Consider the following 20,487-nt stretch of genomic DNA (forward strand, 5'->3'; position numbering starts at 1 on the left):
AAGAACAGCATTTAAAATACAATTAAAGACAATGGAAAGGAAAAAAATGAAAAATACAATTTAAAAAAGGTTTAAAGCAAACATGCAAAGTAACTTTAAAACCTTGAAAGTAAAAAAAAAAAAAAAGAAAAAATGAAAATAAGCAAGCAGGAGTTGAAGTACTAAATTTGCATGCCCATCCACGCTTCTTAAAATAGAGATATGCACACTAGTGAGATAACATTACATGAATTTCGATTAAAATATACTGATTGAGAAATATTTACTAGAACTGTTGTTAAGAAATAATTCGAAGAGCACTTTTGTAAATTAATTAATTATAAGTATTTTCTTTTTTGAAAATTGGTTAAATATTCCAATTCATAAAAATATAATCACTAATTCCAACTCATAAAGCCACAACTACAGAAAAATTCTAATCATAATTAAACAATCGTATCAATCGGTAAATTCGAACAAAACGCTTAAGGAAAAAAAGACGTGTATCGAATTCTATGACCGAACACTCAAGAAGGTGCACAAAATATGAAGAACACGCGCAGTATTTTGACAAATCCTCTACATTTAATAGACAAATTTGATCAACTAAAATTAAGAGGTCAGTAGTACCAAGACCACACCAAATACCACGATAAAACAAATCAAGCAGACAAATACTATAAAACCAACCAAAGACATAAACAAAATTTGATAAAAATCACCGTTATTACAAATAAAAACACATGAAAGTTAAAGAAAAACTCCGAACACCGCCATCATAAGAGCCTCGGGCAAAAGGACAATTATTACAAATAAAAACACATAAAAGTTAAAAGAAAAACTCCGAACACCGCCATCATAAGAGCCTCGGGCAAAAGGACAACCGGTGAAAGAACTGCTGAGTAAGTGACTATTATTAACTAATATAATAACGAACTTTGATTTATATATATATATATATATATCAATAACGTATAAATCACTATTATTAACTTTATAAGTAGAAATCACTATGGTACGAATGTCCTACTTGCATCACATGTTTATGGGCGGGGATTTACAATACATTCTATTGTTGAAAATGCATATCCCTCCATATTCTCAGTGATTGTGAGAGAAAAAGGAATTTATTTGTTGGATGACTTAAAAAGAATTCATGCGTTTGAAATTTTTGCAGCTTTTTATCATACGATAAGTGGGAGTTTTTATTTATCTATTTATTAAAGGAGTGGAATCATTTTGTGTTATTATCTAATAACGAAAAAAATAAGACATAATTTTGTGTTATTACCTAATAACTGAAAAATAAGACATACACCCTTAAAAAAAAAAAAAAAAAAAAAAAAAAAAAAAAAAAAAAAAAACAAACAAACACATAATACATCTTAAAATATTATAATGCACCACACATGATACACATAATACATCCTAAAATATTAATTGCACCCCACATGCTCAATTTCTTTTCTTCTTATTATCAAAGCATATAATTCCCCTTCTACTTAAAAAAAAAAAAAAAAAAAAAAAAAAAAAAAAAAAAAAAAAACGAATTTTATTATAGGTATGGAAAAAAACCTTAATGATAGAATTCTGTTATTAACTAGGGATGTTCATTCAATCCATTCCAACCTATTTTGATACTACACTTGAAAAAATGCAAGCATTAATTTCAAATAAATATATAAACTCCAAATTACAAACTTCAACATTGATTGAACATCCAACGAGAATACATACATATATGTTTATGATTTTTTGACTAATAATATAAATACAAATATAATTAATATAATATATACAGAGGTTGGATCGGTTTAGATTAAAGTGTTTTAAAAGTAAAATGAATTATCCAATTCAATCTAATTAAAGTCGTTGATCTATTAAAAATGGTTTGGTTTTTTAGATCGAACCAGTCAATTTGATCAATTTATTAGATTTGATAAAAACCCTTATTTTTAACTATTAAATCCGCATAAAAACAATTGATTTTAATTTTTTATTATTATTTATAATAATTAATATGATTATAATCAGATATAACATTCGTGTGTATTAGCGGTAGCAAATATACATATACTAAAGGAGAGTATGGATTTACTGTTCATGCTACAGTGCAATGAACAGTGTGTTTCCTGTTTTACCCTTAGTTATTTCTTCAGTTGATTTTTTATTTCCGTTATGTCCTTTTTAATGTGTAGTTACTATATTGCCCTTTATTTCAATTTCATTTGTCTTGCTCTTCTCGATGGTTCCATCCTTTGCGCCTCTTTTGTTTCGTTCTCTTACAGATGCTCGATTCTTTCCTTCTGCTTCTTCGATTTGATTTGGGTGGAAATTGGGGTTTCTATTTGTTCTTCGTTTTCGGTTGTTCGGTAGTTCGTTCTTTGGTTTTGTTTGGGAGTTTGCCGTGGCGATTTTTTTTGAAACCCTTAGCCCTGTTTTTCGGTGTTTCGATTTGCTCCGGTTGTTTTATTTGATTTGCGTCATTATTAGGGGCTTTTATTTGTTCTTTCTTCTCCATTATTGTTGGTTGTTGATTTTAGAGAAATAGTAGAAAATAAGCCAATATGAAAAGCTTAAGAAAATATATAGGCCAATTTTTAGTTATAGAAATCAATAGGCCATAACTTGTCAAGTTATGGTTCATAACCAGATAAGTTATGGACAAACTTGTCAAGTTATGGTTCATAACCAGACAAGTTATGAACAATTATAGACAATAACTTGTCAAGTTATGGTTCATAACCAGACAAGTTATGGACGAAAACAGTAATTTAGCCTATTTGTTAACTTATGTAAACTATTGGCCTATTAATTTTAATTCATCTCAAATTTTGACCTATTTTCCTCTTTCTCTCTTGATTTTATTCGGGAGTTTTATGCAATTTTGATGGAAATTTTTTATGTTGAATGGTTTTTATGCAGGCTTTTTGCATTCTTCTTCGATGCTTCTTTATTGGGCTGATTTGGTTTCCTTCGTCCCTTTGCTGAAATGCATGTTTTATGGTTTTTTTATTATTTTTTGCTTATAGAATTTTTTTCCTCCGTTTTTAATAACTATGTTTTTTAGTCACCGTTTGGATTAAATTTCTTGGCATTTTTAGTAGCTTTTTTGTCCGATGTTTGATGTCTTTACCATTTGCCGAGAAATAAAATATAGATATTTTGCTCTTTTCTATAGATTGCTATAGATATCTTCTTTTGCATTTATTAATTTGCTGATATGTACTATTTAACATGCTGATTTTGTCTGCTTAACTTGATGATTTGTGCTGATTTTCTTGCAGAGCTATTAAATGAATTGATAATTTTTTACTTTATTGTGTGAGATAGGTGAAATACGTGGGAAGAAAAAAAATTGTTTTTTCATTTTTTCTGCTTTTATCCGCCTTTTTCTTCTTCTGAAGTGATTACCATTTAATCTTTATTTACTTCTTCTATTTTCTTTACCGGATTAATACAACACTCTTATCATTTGATTAATGAATATTAATTTGTATCATCTGGAAACTGGTGCTCTGCTCTGAAGTGAGGCTTTTATAGGGTATGTAGTTTTGCTAATTGTTTTCCGTCTCTTCATTTATAAAAACTGATCTTGCCTATGGGTCTATTCTGCACATTCTTGTTTGTTTTCGCTGGGTTTTACTCTTTCTCTTATGCATCTCACCTTCGCTCATTTACTACTCTACTTCATTATCCATCCTTTACTGTTTTATCCTGCTATTTCTATATCATTTCTTCGCATTTAGTTGGCTGACACTTCATACTCGAAGAAGTATTTATAGTGTTCTAGAAATTATTAATGATTCTTGCCTATAAGTATTTAATATGTGTTCCTGATGTTCGATATATTTATTTGATGTGATTATATGTTGTTTTACTTTTATAATTTTTGTTTGCAGTTGATTTTATTATATTATTAGTAGATGTTAGTACTATGTTTGTATTTATTTACAAGAACTGCTGTTACACATAGATTTATTCTGTATATCTTTCTTTCTTTTGCTTCCACTTTATTGCCTTCTATATTTCAGCCTTAATTATTTAATGCCCTACTTTATTTTGAGCGATTTACTGCTTTGTTTTGATATTTTGGTATTGTTTCTTTTGCTTTGTTTGTATTTAGTTGGTTCGGATATCACATTCAAAGGAATATTTATAGCGTTTTAGGTATAATAACTGTTATCCAGAATTGCTTAATATCTGCTCCTGATATTTAATATATTGCCTCCCTTTGACGATATTGATATGTGATGTCTCTGTGTTACAACTTTTGTTCATAAATTTTTTCCCCTTTTCCCTCTTTCTTTCCTGTGTCTTTCATTAGTAAATTTTAGTCACATTGACTACTGCTTTGACTTTCTCTTGACATCTATATACATATCTCCATTTCCTATATGTTGTTTCTAACTGCTTTGTTGCTTTGTTAATGGAAGATCAGTGATTATAGTCAATTTTAGCGTGTTTCTAAATATGTTTTTCTTGGTTGGATTCTTATTCTGTCCAACTTTCTTACTAAAAATAATTAACCAGTCTTTTGTTCATTTTTTGGCTATTCTGATTTCCTTTCTTTCATTAGATACCTATTTCATTCAAAACTTATCTACATAAATATTACTTCCCGATTTTTATTACTAGATTTAGTCTTTTTTTCCCCTTTCTTTTTCGGTTGACATCTTTTGCTCCCAATCTATTTTTTCTGTGGCGATCATGATTATAATTGATTTTGACATATTGAGTTTTATATGATTTGTCTAAAAATTACTGTGAATGTATCCTTCTCATTTGAATTTTGTTTTTCTTTATTCTTTTTTACTAAAGTCTTTTATCTCTCCTTATTCTTTTTTTAATTTATTATGGTTCTTTTGGCCTTTTGGTATCACTATTTTATTGACAGCTTCTTTACACATAAATCAGTTTTCTTTTCTAGCTCTCACACTTTCAACGTTTATTATTCCATTCAATACTCATTCATTTATACACTATCTTTTTGTTTGTGTTACTCAATTTTTCTTCCACTGCCATTTTCACTTGATATTTCTCATTGTTGCACTTTTTCTCTCTGTTTTAAAGCCTTAGTTTCAATTATCCTCTTGGTTTTCCCTTACCCTTTGTCCCTTATTTTACAAAAAACTTTTCGATGTTTTTCCTACTCTATGATTTTGCTGCAGATTTCTGTCCTCTATATTTCATTACTTCCATTACTGTCAGTTTAGGCTTTTTTTGGTCATTTTGATCAAAATGAAATATCACCATTCATTGATTACTTGATATTTCTCATGATTGCACCTTTTCTTTCTGTTTTAAGGCCTCATTTTGATTATTCTGCTTCTTTTTCCTCCTCCTGTCCCTTATTTTACAAAAAAAATTTGCATCTTTTTCTTGCTTTATGCTTTTGCTCTAGGTTTCTGTTCTCCATATTTCATTGCTTCCATTGCCATGAGTTTAACCTCTTTTGGCATTTTGATCCGGATGAAATTTCCAGCTTCATTGCTTACTTAATTCCTTCATTTTGGCTCATTTTGTTTGCATGTCCTTTTCACTTCATATTTCTTATTATCACACTTTTTCTCTCTGTTTGAAAGCTTCACTTTGAATTATTCTGATTTTCCCTTTTTTTTCCTCTCCCATCCTATTTTCTCCCCTCTTTCTTTGTCCCTTATTTTACAAAAAGTTTTGGATCCTTTTGGTGCTTTATAATTTTTTTGAAGCTTTCTGTCCTTCCTATTTTACTATTATTATTGTGGGCTTCAGCTTTTTTGGTCATTTTGCTCCAACTGAAATCTCAGGATTCATTGGTTAGTAAATGCTTTTACTCTTGCTCTCTCTTCTACCATATTTGATTCAAAATCTTAAGCTCATGCTTTGTTTAATATTGTTATTGTTTTTTCACTCTTTTAATTCACCTGACAGTTCTTGGACAACTCTATCTTTTACTTTAGTCATTTATTTTGTATCGCATATTTATCCTAATATGTCTGGCAGATATAACATCTAATTAATTTTTTATACCTTTATGTAGCTACTGCCAATAAGCATCCATAAAATGGCTATAAAAATATAAATCAATTAATTTACTGCAGATTGATGACAACATTTGATATCTGAGCCATAATCACTATACATAAGTGTCATTATATTTATAATATTTCAATTTTTTTAGCTTAATCTTTTTTAATTTTATATATTTATTTATATTTATTTATCACTTTATTCTTGATTCTTTTTTTTTTAATCAAATTCATGAAGGCAAATCTTACTATGCAAAGTTTTAAGTCTATTTGTTTGTGTTTCAAGGAAGCAGCAAAGAATGCACAAATACAAGATCAATCTATTTATTTATATAGTGTTTGCTTATGAATTTAATTAATATATTATTCTTATGTTATTCATTTCGTTTTGTACATAATAATATTTAACATTATAAACTCCATATTTTTATTATTGTAAATATATCATCATTGTGAGTGCTTCTGTATTACTTTATTCAAGATCAATTGCAATTGTACATATATAATTTCGTTAATTTGTTATTACAACATTATTTATGTAGCAATTTATTACGAATTTTAATGCGTTATAAAAATGTACTACAATTAGAATAGATTTTTGCATATATACAATTGATTAAATTTGCTACTTAATTATGTTTCTTTTATTTTTTGCTTCTTCCAGATGAAAAAAAATGAAATACCTATGCATATGCTAGAATTTATTACTTTCTTATATATTTACTTGCTTTTTTCATTTCCTATAGTTTTAGTCATCATCTATAGATTTATCAATCTATATTTATATAAGCCTTTTAAAATAACAATTAATTAAAGATATATAAAATGTACTTTGCATAATTTATAAAATAATAGTACAATTGAAATAACAATTAATCAAGTAAAAAAAAGCGTTGATGAAAAAAGTAAGCTTAAAAAAATTTACATTCAATTTATATAAACAATTTGAATATTTAATTAATAACTAATTTTTAAATTAGGTTTTGTTCTTCTTCAAACTTAAATAATAATTTAACTCATAAGCCTATACTATTGACCCCAAAATAATATATTCTTCTTTCTTTTAATCCCTAAAATGATCTCATATTATGATCAACAAACAAATAGATAAAACAAAAGTTAGAAAAAAAAACGACCACGATCGAATAAGCGTATGCGTCATGTCATTTCAGAAATGGACCAACGTTTTAACAAGACGATTAGTCAATATTCACATTATATCAATCAAAATAACGACCTTGCATCAACAACAACTTCGCGGTCTATATTTGATATGATGCTTGCATTTTGACAGTCTCCAAATAATGATTTGTCACTTCCATCAACGTCTCAAAACTACAACAAAAGATGTAAATCCCCTATACATATTAATTATTATATTTAACTAATTAATTCTTTACATAGCACTAACTTTCTATAAATAATCCTTAACATTATTTTCAATTTTTTCTTTTATAAGTATTACTAATATGTATATTGACCTCAGAGACTATTCTTACACATGTCAACATTATGCTGCTCTCTTTTGGTCTAATGAACGTTTCAAAAGTAGCAACCCCCTAAATTTAACCTTTGTTCTAAAGATGGAAAAATCACTTTACCTTTAATCGAAAAAAACACCTCTTATATTAGACGAATTATTAATGCAGGATCAATAACTACACATTTTTAAAAAAAAATATTCAAACATATAATTCTATGTTTACATTTATATCCTTTGGAGCTAATATAGAAACAAGTACTAGAAACTCAGATGGTCCATATATTTTCAAAATAAGTAGACAAATACATCATCTTATGAGATCTTTACTACCAATAGAATTGAAAGATACACAAAATAAAAGGAGAATATCTTTTTGGAGGAAATTGAAATGATACACAAAATGGGATCTTTACTACCATGTACGGGATCTTTACAACTCTATATATATGATACACAAAATGAAATTAAAAATTGAATAGCATCATTCTCATTGATGAAACTAAAAATTTCACTTATGACTATTACCCGTTGACTATTTATTACCTGCTGACAAAATGCATTGTAAAATGTCCTTATGACAATATTATATAAACATATTCACATATAAATATCTATACATAAACTAATTCTATACAATCAAAACTACTAACTTTTTATATAACTTATGACTATTACCCGCTGCAACGCGCGGGAAAAATACTAGTCTCTACTAAAAAAACATATAATCCTCGACTCCTCGTTGTTTTATTGACAATTCCACGTGCATTCAACGTGCAAAGCCACAAGTAAGAAAGTCATAACCCCATACCATGACATGGCTTGCCTAAGCACGTCTGAATCAATCATACTCACAATCAGTCGTCGCACAACAATGAACCATTCGCTGGACAGACATGCGTCGCCTCCAACGCCCGCACAGGCGCCGGCGGCCGCGGCGAGACCAGCCAACTCCGACCCACGAGCTCTACACGCCCGCGCCATCATAAACGGCCACAGGGACCGCAGTTTCTTGAACAACCTCATTACCCACTACTCCAAATCCAACCTCCCCTCCTACTCTTTCCGCGTCTTCCACCAAATCCCATCGCCCAACGTCGTTTCCTGGACCTCCCTCATCGCCACCTACTCGGACACCTTCCTCTCCCTACGACACTTCGTTTCGATGCTACGACATCCCACTCTCCCCAACCAGTTCACCATGGCTAGCCTCTTCAGGTCCTGCGCCTCCCTCTCTTGTGTCCCTTTTGGACTCTCTCTCCACGCTCTCTCGCTCAAGATATCTCTCTCCAGAGACCCCGTTTCCGGGTCTGCCCTCGTCAGCTTTTACTCGAAATGTGGGATGCCGGGTGATGCACGCAAGGTGTTTGATGAAATTCCTCGCAGAGACCGGGTTTGTTTTGGGGCGATTGTTGTTGGGTTGGCGCAGAATTCTCGGCCCGTTGAGGCTTTGTCCGCTTTTGCAGAGTTGGTGGCGTCGTGTGATGCTCAGGCCACGACATATAGTGTCTCGGGAGCGCTTTGTGCAGCGGCACAACTTGCCGCGTTGGAGCAATGTAGGATGATTCATGCTCATGCCTTTGTTACTGGGCTTGATAAGAATGCCTTTGTGGGGAGTTCTCTGGTTGATGTTTATGGGAAAGCGGGGCTTGTGGGGGATGCGAGACGGGTGTTTGATGAGAATTTGGTGAGGATGAATGATGTCGGGTGGAATGCGATGATGGCAGCTTATGCGCAGCAAGGGGATAAGGACTCGACTGTCGAACTTTTTGATTTGATGGAAGCTCGAGGGCTTAGACCGGATAGATATAGCTTTCTAGCAATCTTGACATTGTTTTGCAATGTGGGTATGGATGTTGAGGCTGACCAGTGGTTTACTCGGATGATTCGAGATTATTGCTTGGAGCCAGGGCTTGAGCATTACACATGTCTTGTGGGTGCATTAAGCCGAGCAGGACGATTATCAGATGCTGAGAAGATTGCCATGACAATGCCTTTCAAGCCAGATGCTGCGGTTTGGCGAGCACTACTTTCGAGCTGCGCCTTTCATGGGAACGCTGACATGGCTTGGACTATGGCTAAACGGTTGTTGGAAATTGACCGACATGATGACTCAGCCTACATTATTGTTGCAAATGCATTATCAGGCGCGCAAAGATGGGACGAAGTTGCGGAAGTGAGGAAGATGATGAAAGATAGGAGGGTGAAGAAGGAAGTGGGGAAGAGTTGGATTGAAGTAAGAGGCAAAGTTCATGTGTTTTTCGCAGGGGACAGGAGGCACGAAATGATGGATCAAATTTACGCAAAACTAGCAGAATTGAGGGAGGAAATAGAGAAGATAGGCTATGTGCCTGTTTCAGATGAGATGGTACATGATGTAGGGGAAGATGAGAAGAATGAATTACTTTGGTCTCACAGTGAAAAGTTGGCAGTAGCATTCGGGGTTGTGAGTGGGGCGGCACTGCCCGGAAAGCCGTTGAGGATTGTGAAGAATCTGAGGATTTGTAGAGATTGTCACGAGGCTTTTAAGTTCATGAGTAGGGCGTTGGGGAGGGAAATTATTGTGAGGGATGTGAACAGATACCATAGGTTTTTGAATGGTAGTTGTTCTTGTGGAGGTGTTTGGTAACACGAAAAAGAGCCTCTATGATTCATCCCTAAGACAAATATTCAACCTTCTAATCTTTGCAATCCAAACAACGCCGTAGGTAGATGGGGTTGTGAGATTCGTGATGAGACGTGCGAATGAAGGTACAAGAAGACAGGAAGAGAAGTTAGATATCATTGCCAAAGGCAAATTAATGCGTTTTTATGAAACGGGAAAGAAGATATGAGAGGAGTGTTGTGTACAATGCTGATGTTTGCGAGAATTTATTTTTATTTATTCATTCAATTCTAGAAGCTAAGGAAGTAGTTCATTAGCTTTTGCGGTCCACGAGCTACTTCACAAAAGTGTTTGGATGAGAATTGACCTTGCTGAACAACTCTTGAGTCAAAACCACGAAATGTGGCTTATAGAGTAAGTTCTTTCCGAGACGAATTTTGAAAATCCATTCCGTCATTTTTGTTTATCAAGATTAAAATTTGTGGAAAAATACGGTTCCCTACCATTAGGGTCTGACTAGTGCTAGAAATCTGTAAATAATTATTTCATAGTATTTAGGGATGTGATTGAGAGAAAGTCAAAGATTACAGAATATAGGATTTTCTAATTTAGTTTATTCCTTTTTGATTCATTGTAATTCCCTGTATATAGTCTGACAGAGGCTTGTGTAATCTATTATTAGAAATAACGATTCAAAGAATTCCTTTCACAAATCAGTACCATTTTTCCCACATGGTATCAGAGCCGTAAGGCTTAGGGTTTTCTAGGAAGTTTTTTGACCTATTCCGGCCTTCATTGCCCCCGTTTCTTTTCTTTTTGTGGTGTGCCTTCATTGCTCACTTTCTGGCAATAATCTGCCATTTTTTCTCTTTCTTTGCAACCCAGTTCTTTCTTTTCAGCCTTCATAGCTGATTCTTGAAGAATGTCAAAGACAAAATCATCTACACCTGTAGCACCACCATCCCAGTCAGCGGAAGAAGAGCAGACATCCCGTACAACAGGCGAGTTACATAACATCCAATCGGCATATCGACTGAACGGCAGAAACTACTTGAAATGGTCTTGATTAACGCCCAAAAGTGATGTTTACATGTGGTCAATTGTAGCACAGAAGGGCGGTCGTATCCACAGAGAGATAACAAAATAACAAGAAAGACTAACCGAATAAGAGCGTTCGAGAAAAGTGAATAAAAGAAAAAGAATAGTTTTTGAGATTTTGTTGCAAATAAAATAGAAAGGAGGGAATTTGTATGAAGAAAATTCAATAATAAAAACGGTAAGGTGTCGAGAATCCCTAATGTTTCGTTCACCAATCCAAGTTTTGATTCACAATATTAAATAACCGAATAAATTAAATCTGTATGTTGACTCCAGAAATATTATTATTACAAGTTATCTAAAATCGACAATATATCAATCTGACAATATTGCAGTAAAAGACAATTTGTAAAATAATTTGAATAACAAAACATTGCATGACAGAATTACATAAGAAAAGCGTGACTGAACTTATATAAAAATTGGCACACAATATTTTGAAAAGTAATAGAAAAATAGATGAGATTTAATTCATTCAGATGTTGAATTTTACAGCACAAGGAATCAAAACCCTGAATTGGGTCGCTCAATAGAAGTTCATCTCTAACCTCACTAAAAGAACGCTAGCCTATCTTGCAAAACATTCTCACAAGTTCTAGAGAGAAAATATGAAACTGACAGTAAGACGACAGAAAACTAAATATTAAAAAGCTCCTAAAACCTTAGGCCAACCCCTCTATTTATAGTGTTCAGAGGTTGTCTGTCAAATAAGAAAATAAATTGTAAAACTAGAAAATTACAAAAGAAAAGGAAACAAAATAAAATTACACATAAATTAGGAGAAATCACATATTTGATTTGGGAAAGAAATCTGGTAATTTCCTCTGATTTTTGGGGAAGGAATTCGGATTCATCACCAAATGGGACACGTGTCGCAACGTGATTGGAAGTGAGGAGAAACTTGCCACGTGTCGTGGGCGGATTGGTTGGACTGTGCTGGCGCGGGCAGAGTGGAGGACAAGGTTTGACACCTGTCGCACGCGGAGAGGAAGGCCGGCTGATGGCTGCAGACGCGCGACCCACACTGTGGAGGAGTTGGATGCACGCTGAAGCTGCGTGGAGGGAAACGCACGCGCTGAAGATGGACGTGCTGGTGACGCGCGTGAGGAAGAGTGAGGAAACGCTGGAAATGCTGGGGCCCACGCGGACTGATGTTGGCTCGGCTAAGCTGCTCGGCTCTCTCTCTCTGATTGGCTTGTGCGGCTCGGCTGAGACTTGGCTCCGGGTGGTTGAAAACATGGCTTTCATGGCTCATTTTTGTGTAGCTTTTTATACTACTTTTTATCTGTAAATAATTAAGTAAAAACTAGACAAATTTCAATTAAAATATTATGAATAAAAATAATGAAATTGCTTAATTAAAGCTTAAATATTTTAATATTATATAAATCAAAAGTAGTATTTATGGTGCATTTTCATGCACTAATCATGTCTCAATTGGTTTAGACTTTTCTAAAAGGGAAAGGAAAATTGAGTCATTTGTTGGGGACTGGACCGAAGGAAGGAGAAGCAGGTTTCGCATCGTGGGACGAGGAGGACTCAATGATCATGTCCTGGCTGTGGAATTCAATGACACCTGAAATCAGCGATACATGTATGTTTTTGCCCACTGCAAAGGCAATCTGGGATGCCCTGAATCAGACCTATTCCAAGGTTCACGATGCAGCGCTGATATTTGAAATCAAGACCAAGACGGCAACGACAAAACAGGGGAATAAGACGGTAACTGAATATGCCAATTTCCTGCAAAACCAATGGCAAGAATTGGATTATTACCGGGTGATTGATCTGAAATGCAGCGATTGTGCAGTTACAATAAAAAATTTTATTGAAAAAGATCGAGTTTATGATTTTCTCGCAGGTTTAAACGCTGAATTCGATCTAGTGAGAATTCAAATTCTTGGCAAACAGGAGGTACCATCCCTTAATGAGACAATCTCATTGATTCGGGCTTAAGAGAGTCGGAGAGGGGTTATGCTTGAACCCCAACTGGCTGATGGCTCTGCACTCGCAGTTTCTGGAAACAAACAACGGGGCCTTACCTTGGAACAACCACCAAACGCCGAGCATGGAAGGGCAAAATTGACAAAGGGGGGAAACCGAGATGATTTCTGGTGTTCTTACTGCAAAAAGCCACGGCAGCAAAAAGCCACGACATACAAAGGACCGTTGCTGGAAATTGCATGGAAAACCAGCCAACCGTGAGTGGGGAAATAGAGGAGGACAACAGCAACAAGGTCAGGCACATATGGCTTCACAAGCAACTCAGGACCAAACAAAAGGAGATGGAGGATTCAACAATACAGAAATAGAGAAGTTTAGAAGTCTACTGGGGTCACTTGAGAAGCCTTCATCTGGTTCTTGCTCTCTAGCCCTCTCAGGTGAATCTTCATTTCCTTTTGGATTAAATGTTTCTGATAAATTGCTTGTGGATTCATGGATTATAGACTCAAGAGCCACAGACCATATGACACATGCCTCAAACCTGTTCAAAACTTATATCCCATGTCCAAGCAATAGGAAAATCACTGTTGCCGATGGAACTACAACCACGGTAGCAGGTGTAGGAGATGTCCATATTACCCTTAGCCTTGTCCTTAAAAATGTCCTACATGTTCCAAAACTATCCACAAATCTTGTGTCCATACAAAAACTTACAAGAGACTTACACTGCCATGTTACGTTTCACCCTTCTTACTATGAATTTCAGGACTAGGGTTTGGAGAGGAGGATTGGACTTGCTAAGGAGAATGATGGACTTTACTATCTTGAGATACCCAGCCAACTGAATATGATCAAGCCAAGTTCACCCACTTCGTTTCTTTCTGTTTCCAATAAAGATGCCATCTGGTTGCATCATTTTCATCTCGGATATACATCTTTTGCAGTTTTAAAAATCATGTGTCCTCCTTTGTTTAAGGGATTGGATATTAGTACTTTTCATTGTGACATTTGTGAGTATGCAAAACACACTCAAGTATCTTTCCCATTAGCAATAAGAGAAGTTTTTCTCCTTTCTATTTGGTTCATAGTGATATATGGGGGCCTTCAACAGTTCCAAATATTTCTGGTTGACGGTGGTTTGTATCCTTTATAGATGATTGCACTAGGGTTTCTTGGATTTTCTTACTCAAAAATAAGTCTGATGTAAGTCATGTTTTTCCCAATTTCCATATAATGCTTCAAAATCAATTTGGTACAAAAATAAAAAGGTTTAGGTCTGATAATGGTCGAGATTACTTCAATCAGTACTTGACCCCTTATTTCCAAAAAGAGGGAATTATTCATGAGTCGTCCTACATCAGCACCCCACGACAAAACGGGGTAGCTGAAAGAAAAATTTGTCATCTTCTGGACACTACACGAGCATTCTTATTTCATCACAACGTACCAAAACACTATTGGGGGGAAGCAGTGCTCACATCTGCTTACATCATAAATAGAATTCCTTCTCAATGTCTTATGATTGAAAAGCCCAATGGAAGTTCTTTCTGAGTTCTATCCCAACCTTAGTGCCACCAACAATCTTACTCCTCGGGTATTTGGGTGTACTTCATTTGTCCATGTCCATAACAATAACCGGGGAAAATTGGATCCTAGAGCCATTAAGTGTGTCTTTGTAGGATACTCCTCCACTCAAAAAGGCTACAAGTGTTTTCATCCCGCCACCAGAAAATTATATGTTTCAGTCGATGTCACATTTGTGGAAGGGAAACCATATTTTACCAAACCTTATCTTCAGGGGGAGACATCTATCATGGAAGATAAGGATTTTCTCCTACTTGACCTGCCATCTCCATCCTCACCTGAGTCTCCACTACCCATGCCATCTCCATCTCCATCTGGGTCTGTCACAAATTCCCATTCCCCAGAGTCGTCTTCTGGCCCCGAGTCTTTTTCTCCATCCACGTCTCATGTTCTTGTTCCTATCTCATCTAAGTCTCCAATACGGGATGAAAGAACTTTTGATCATTTTCGGTATGAGCAGGTGTACGCGAGAAAGCAAGGTCATCCTCCGGATCCAAGGCAAGTTCGAGTCACCAATCCGACCCCTGAGAATGAGGTAACAATACCTGAACCCACTTCACCTTCTGATCACTTTGAAACTCAAAGAACTGACCTGGATTTACCCATAGCTATGAGGAAAGGAACTCGAGAGTCCACCAAACGACCATTGTACCCTTTATCCCATTTTGCATCATTTGAAAAATTCTCACCAGCCCATAGGAGTTTCCTCACGAGTCTAAATGAAATTCCTATCCCAAACACCTTATCTGAGGCATTATCTAAAAAGGAATGGAGGAAAGCTCTGAGGGCTGAAATGGATGCATTGGAAAAGAATGAGACTTAGGAGTTAGTCGATCTGCCGAAAGGAAAGAAGATGGTAGGATGTAAGTGGATTTTTTCCTTGAAATTTAAGGCTGATGGATCATTAGAACGCTACAAGGCAAGACTAGTTGCCAAGGGATACACTCAGACATACAGAGTAGACTACCAAGAGACCTTTGCTCCAGTGGCAAAAATGAACACCGTAAGGATACTGTTGTCGCTAGCTACCAGCTTTAATTGGGAATTAGAATAGTATGATGTGAAGAATGCCTTTCTTCATGGTGACCTGGAAGAAGAAATCTATATGAGCATCCCACCAGGATTTGGAGGAGTTGAGGGGAATAAGGTATGCCGGTTAAGAAAGGCGTTGTACGGCTTGAAACAGTCCCCACGTGCCTGGTTTGGAAGATTTACTAAGGTGATGTTAGCTACAGGATACAAGCAGAGTCAGGGAGATCATACACTCTTCATCAAGCACTCAACCTCAGAGGGAGTCACAGCTTTGATAGTATATGTAGACGACATTATTGTGACCGGAAATGACGAAGAAGAAAAGCAAGCTTTAAAACAGTGTCTGATCAAGGAGTTTGAGATAAAAGATTTGGGAAGATTGAAATATTTTCTTGGAATTGAAGTTGCTCATTCCAAACAAGGGATCTTCATTTCTCAGCAAAAGTATGTTACTGATCTCCTCAAGGAAATGGGACTATTAGCAAGCAAGCCAATTGCAACACCAATTGAGCAGAACCATAGACTAGGAGAAGCTGTTGGAGATCGGGTGGTAGACAGAGAAATGTACCAGAGGTTAGTTGGAAAACCCATCTATCTTGCTCACACACGACCGGACATAGCATATTATGTGAGAGTCATTAGTCAATTTAAGCATGCTCCTAAGGAGATCCATCTTCAGGCTGCCTACAAAGTGCTTCTTTACTTAAAGACTTGCCCCAGAAAAGGAATAATGTTCAAGAGAAATCCTGAACTTACTCTTGAAGCTTATACTGATGCGGATTATGCAGGGTCCCTTGTCGATCGGAGGTCTACATCGGGTTATTGTACCTTCCTTGGAGGAAATTTAATAACATGGCGAAGTAAGAAACAAAATGTTGTAGCTTAGTCAAGTGCAGAAGTAGAGTTTAGAGCAATGGCACAAGGAGTTTGCGAATTGTTATGGTTAAAAATTATACTGGAAGATCTGAAGATTAACTGGAGCGGGCCAATGAGACTCTACTGTGATAACAAGTCAGCCATCAGTATTGCACATAATCCAGTTCATCATGACCAAACTAAACACATTGAGATAGACAGACATTTCATCAAGGAAAAGTTGGAAAGTGGATTAATTTGTACTCCATATGTTCCCACAGGAGGTCAGCTAGCAGATGTTCTCACAAAGGGGCTCAACAGCGCTACTTTTCAAGAGATTATGAGCAAGCTGGGAATGGATGATGTATATTCACCAGCTTGAGGGGGAGTGTGGAAAAATACGGTTCCCTACAATTAGGGTCTAACTAGTGCTAGAAATCTGTAAATAATTATTTCCTAGTGTTTAGGGATGTGATTGAGAGAGTTAAAGATTACAGAATATAGGATTTAATTTAGTTTATTCTTTTTTTATTCATTGTAATTCCATGTATATAGTCTGACAGAGGCTTGTGTAATCTATTATCAGAAATAACGATTCAAAGAATTCCTTTCACAAATTAGTACCATTTTTCCCACATGAATACCATCTTTTATCCCTTCAAGTTCTTTGAAAAATAATTTCAATCACAAACTAAAAAGTGATGGTTTTCTTTTTCTTCTATTACGCAAAAGTTCAAGTGAATACTTCAAACAGCCTTGCGTATATCACATGAGAATGAGATTACATAAATCAATGGTTAATAAGAGATCTCATGGATCCTATCAGAAGTGGCACACGAGCTTGCACTCGGCATGTGACATACATGTCCAGTTTAAAGATAGAAAAAAAAATAAAAAAAAAATAAAAACAAAAACAAACAAAAACAAAAACAAAAACAAAAATAAAAAATAAAAAGATAAAAAAAAATCTTCACGGTTAAGCAAGCTATTTTGTTCTAAGAGCAAGTGATTTCACCTTGAATTAATTTTTAAACGATCACAGTTGCGGCAAGATCAGTTTTATGTGGCATACTGTAAATTTTTAATACGAACATATACAAATTTAATTATTAAAAAACTACGGTTGAAAGTACTTATCCTACCGGTGAACAAAATAACTTGCTCCATTATAAACATTCCAAGAAAAACAAAAACAGACGCAATTAGAAAAGGATCAAGTTCAAAGATCAAATGAAGTCTTCAAACATAATTTTGAGTTTTTGTCAAATCTGTCCACAATTCTTTTGGGGAGGAAATTTGTTGGGTACTTGAATTTCTTTCAACTTTGCAAATGGAACGTCCCATTTCAGAATTTGCTGTCTATCAAAAGATTATATAGCAACAGATTATTCTTCATCTCTTTGCTTCAATTCTTCATGGCTTATTTACCTTAGAAAGAAAGAAAGAATAATCCTTGATTTTCAAGCTAGTTTATTCGTTATTAGTCTTTGGATTGAAGCTTAAAGAACAACATTTACTTACCAACAGAGAGAGTAAAATCCACTTGACAGGAATCTTGGTTGAAGACGGCAAGAAAATATGTAATCAATTGTAAATCATATGCAAGTCTCTATTCATTGATCTATCAGTCCACTCATGATGAAAATAAATTAAAGTTTTGAGATTTTTAAATGATAAAAAATTGATTATCTAGCAAATTGAATCCAGTTTCTACAGGGATTTCTCACGCAAAAATCATTTATTTCTCCGTCTAAATCAAATCTCATGACAAGTCCTACATTTTCCTGGGAGATCTAATTTTCCCAAACCAATAACCCCCTCATAAACCCTAGAACCAACACAAAAAGAAAAAAGAAGAAAATTTCACAGAAAATAATAGCAGCATAATTTCTCAACAGCAAAAAGAAAAAGAGATATATTTCAAGGCGATTTCATTTCATCTGTTCTAATAAACACTCATAAATTCCAATTACAAACTCAAAACCGCGAAAATCAATCTCACATTCAATCAATCTAACACCACAAACCCTAATCAAAGCTTTGCTCTTCCAGAAGCAAAACGAAAATCGAAAGAGAAAAAAAGACAAATGAAGATCGAGAGCGAGAATGATTTCTACTTGAGAACCGAACCGGAAGACGCTGCGCCGAGAAGACTGGCCTGCTGCAATTCGAGGTCATTTAACTGCTGCTCGCGGTCCATCTCGATGATGAGAGGGACGACGAGAACGAGGAAGGTGGTGCCGGTGATCCACGCCGCCCTGCCGGTGCTGCTGAGGAGCTTCTTCGCGACGAAGCCGGCCTCGGAGGCGGCGCGCTTCGTGTTGACGACGATCGAGGACTGAGAAGCTCTGGCGAGTACGCCTTGGCCTTGCTCGTCTCTGGTTTTGCGGATGGAGAGTCGCTTTTTGCCATGCGGAGAAGACGCCATTGATGAAGAAGAAGAAGAATAATAAGAAGAATCGGGGACTTAAAAGGAAGGTGTGTTTGTTTATATATATGGCGATGGTGAGGACTCGATAGAGATTTTGAAGGGGTTTTAGGTTGGGGAAGGGCCTTGTTGAAAGGGAAAGCTTTGTCGGGGTCCAAAATGTTAAGTGGGTTTAGGGGGGCTTTAGAGGCCCATGTGACAAAGCCAGCTCTAAGAGGAGCGAGACGAGAAGGAGAAAAGAGAGACTGAACTCACGAGGTGCACCAATTTTAATTTTTACCTTTTATTTTTTATAAATATTTTTAAGACTAATATAATTATTTAACTGAAAGGATATTAATTAAATGTTTATTTATTTTGTATCAAAAAGAAGGAAAAAGTAAAGATTGATTTTTTTTATTATATAATAATGTGTTTACTTATAAAATTAGTAATAGAGATTTGTAGGCCCTACACAAATACTAATTCTTACACCATAGTATTGATTCCTTAATGAAAAAAATAAATACTAAATTTATTCATTTATACTTAATGAATTACTATACAATCAATGATTATTTAATTGTGTAAAGGATATTTTAATGATTACATTTATAATATTACTATTCCTAATTTTAGTAAACATAAGAAAGGGAATGAGGTTGTTTCCCATTACACCATCTAAATAGTCAAGTGAACACATGAAAATGAATGAATGACCCTTAATTCTATTACTTTACTTTCCAATCTTATTACCTTTTCTCTTACATTTATTTACAGTGTGATAAACGCACCCTAAGAGTAAAGAATAAAAATTTAGACTCGTGCACTTTAAAGGGGTATTTGTGTCCTTTCTTCTTGAGAAAATGAGACAAATACTCATTAAATTTTATGAGTCTAGATTCTTGCTATTATTCTTGATTAATATCATTTCTAGTCAAATATCTATGCGAGTCAAAAGGAGGTTAACCAAGAGTATTAAGAAAAATCTAAATCTATGCATGGAGATAATTTCAACAATTTTCTCAAGAGGGCTCGCCAACCATTTTCATTTGTGAATATTCAGAGTCTCTACTTTTTGAATTTATTGATTTGAATACTTAGGAGTGTTCTCAATTCAGTTTGGTCAGTTTGTTATCACGCCACATGATGAATCGAACTATTGGCTTATGAAAAACCGAAATCACAAACGATTGACCAACAATTTGTAGATTTTATTGATTTGGAAATGTTGGTCCAAGGCTATAAGCAATTTTCAAAATGGGGAAGAATGGTATTTCATCATTGGAATCTTTTTCTTTTCTAGTACCAAAGTACTAGTTCTAAATATGGTCCATGAAAAGGTTTTGCTCTTGGGGAGAGCAGACATATTAGGGTTTAGTTTATCTGTAACAATGGCTATCAATTACTCTATCTGCTCGTTTGTCTCTAATCGTTCCAGAACTGATGATTTCCTATTCCTCCTCTCCCTTTCGCAGCAATATATATATAT

The 20,487-nt window shown here is 35.0% G+C and overlaps 2 protein-coding genes across 2 annotated transcripts; one reads left to right on the top strand and one right to left on the bottom strand.

Annotated features, from left to right (window-relative positions):
• The first annotated feature begins 8,330 nt into the window (after window positions 1–8,330).
• Window positions 8,331–10,332, top strand: LOC21387665 (putative pentatricopeptide repeat-containing protein At5g52630). Its single transcript, XM_010093927.2, has one exon. The coding sequence runs from the start codon at window positions 8,345–8,347 to the stop codon at window positions 10,097–10,099; it is 1,755 nt and encodes a 584-aa protein (XP_010092229.1). The 5' UTR covers window positions 8,331–8,344; the 3' UTR covers window positions 10,100–10,332.
• Window positions 10,333–18,504: 8,172 nt separating this feature from the next.
• LOC21387666 (mitochondrial import receptor subunit TOM9-2) lies at window positions 18,505–19,047 on the bottom strand. The gene has a single exon (XM_010093928.2). It carries the CDS (start codon window positions 19,014–19,016, stop codon window positions 18,702–18,704), a length of 315 nt encoding a protein of 104 aa, XP_010092230.1. The 5' UTR covers window positions 19,017–19,047; the 3' UTR covers window positions 18,505–18,701.
• Between the last annotated feature and the right edge of the window lie 1,440 nt (window positions 19,048–20,487).

The sequence above is a fragment of the Morus notabilis genome, unplaced genomic scaffold (assembly GCF_000414095.1).
Source record: "Morus notabilis unplaced genomic scaffold, ASM41409v2 Scaffold874, whole genome shotgun sequence".
Classification (NCBI taxonomy): Eukaryota; Viridiplantae; Streptophyta; class Magnoliopsida; order Rosales; family Moraceae; genus Morus; species Morus notabilis.

What these genes read in the sequence shown, in the direction of transcription:
- LOC21387665 (XM_010093927.2), top strand. Translation starts at nt 8,345, where the DNA reads ATGAACCATTCGCTGGACAGACATGCGTCGCCTCCAACGCCCGCACAG.
- LOC21387666 (XM_010093928.2), bottom strand. Translation starts at nt 19,016, where the DNA reads ATGGCGTCTTCTCCGCATGGCAAAAAGCGACTCTCCATCCGCAAAACC.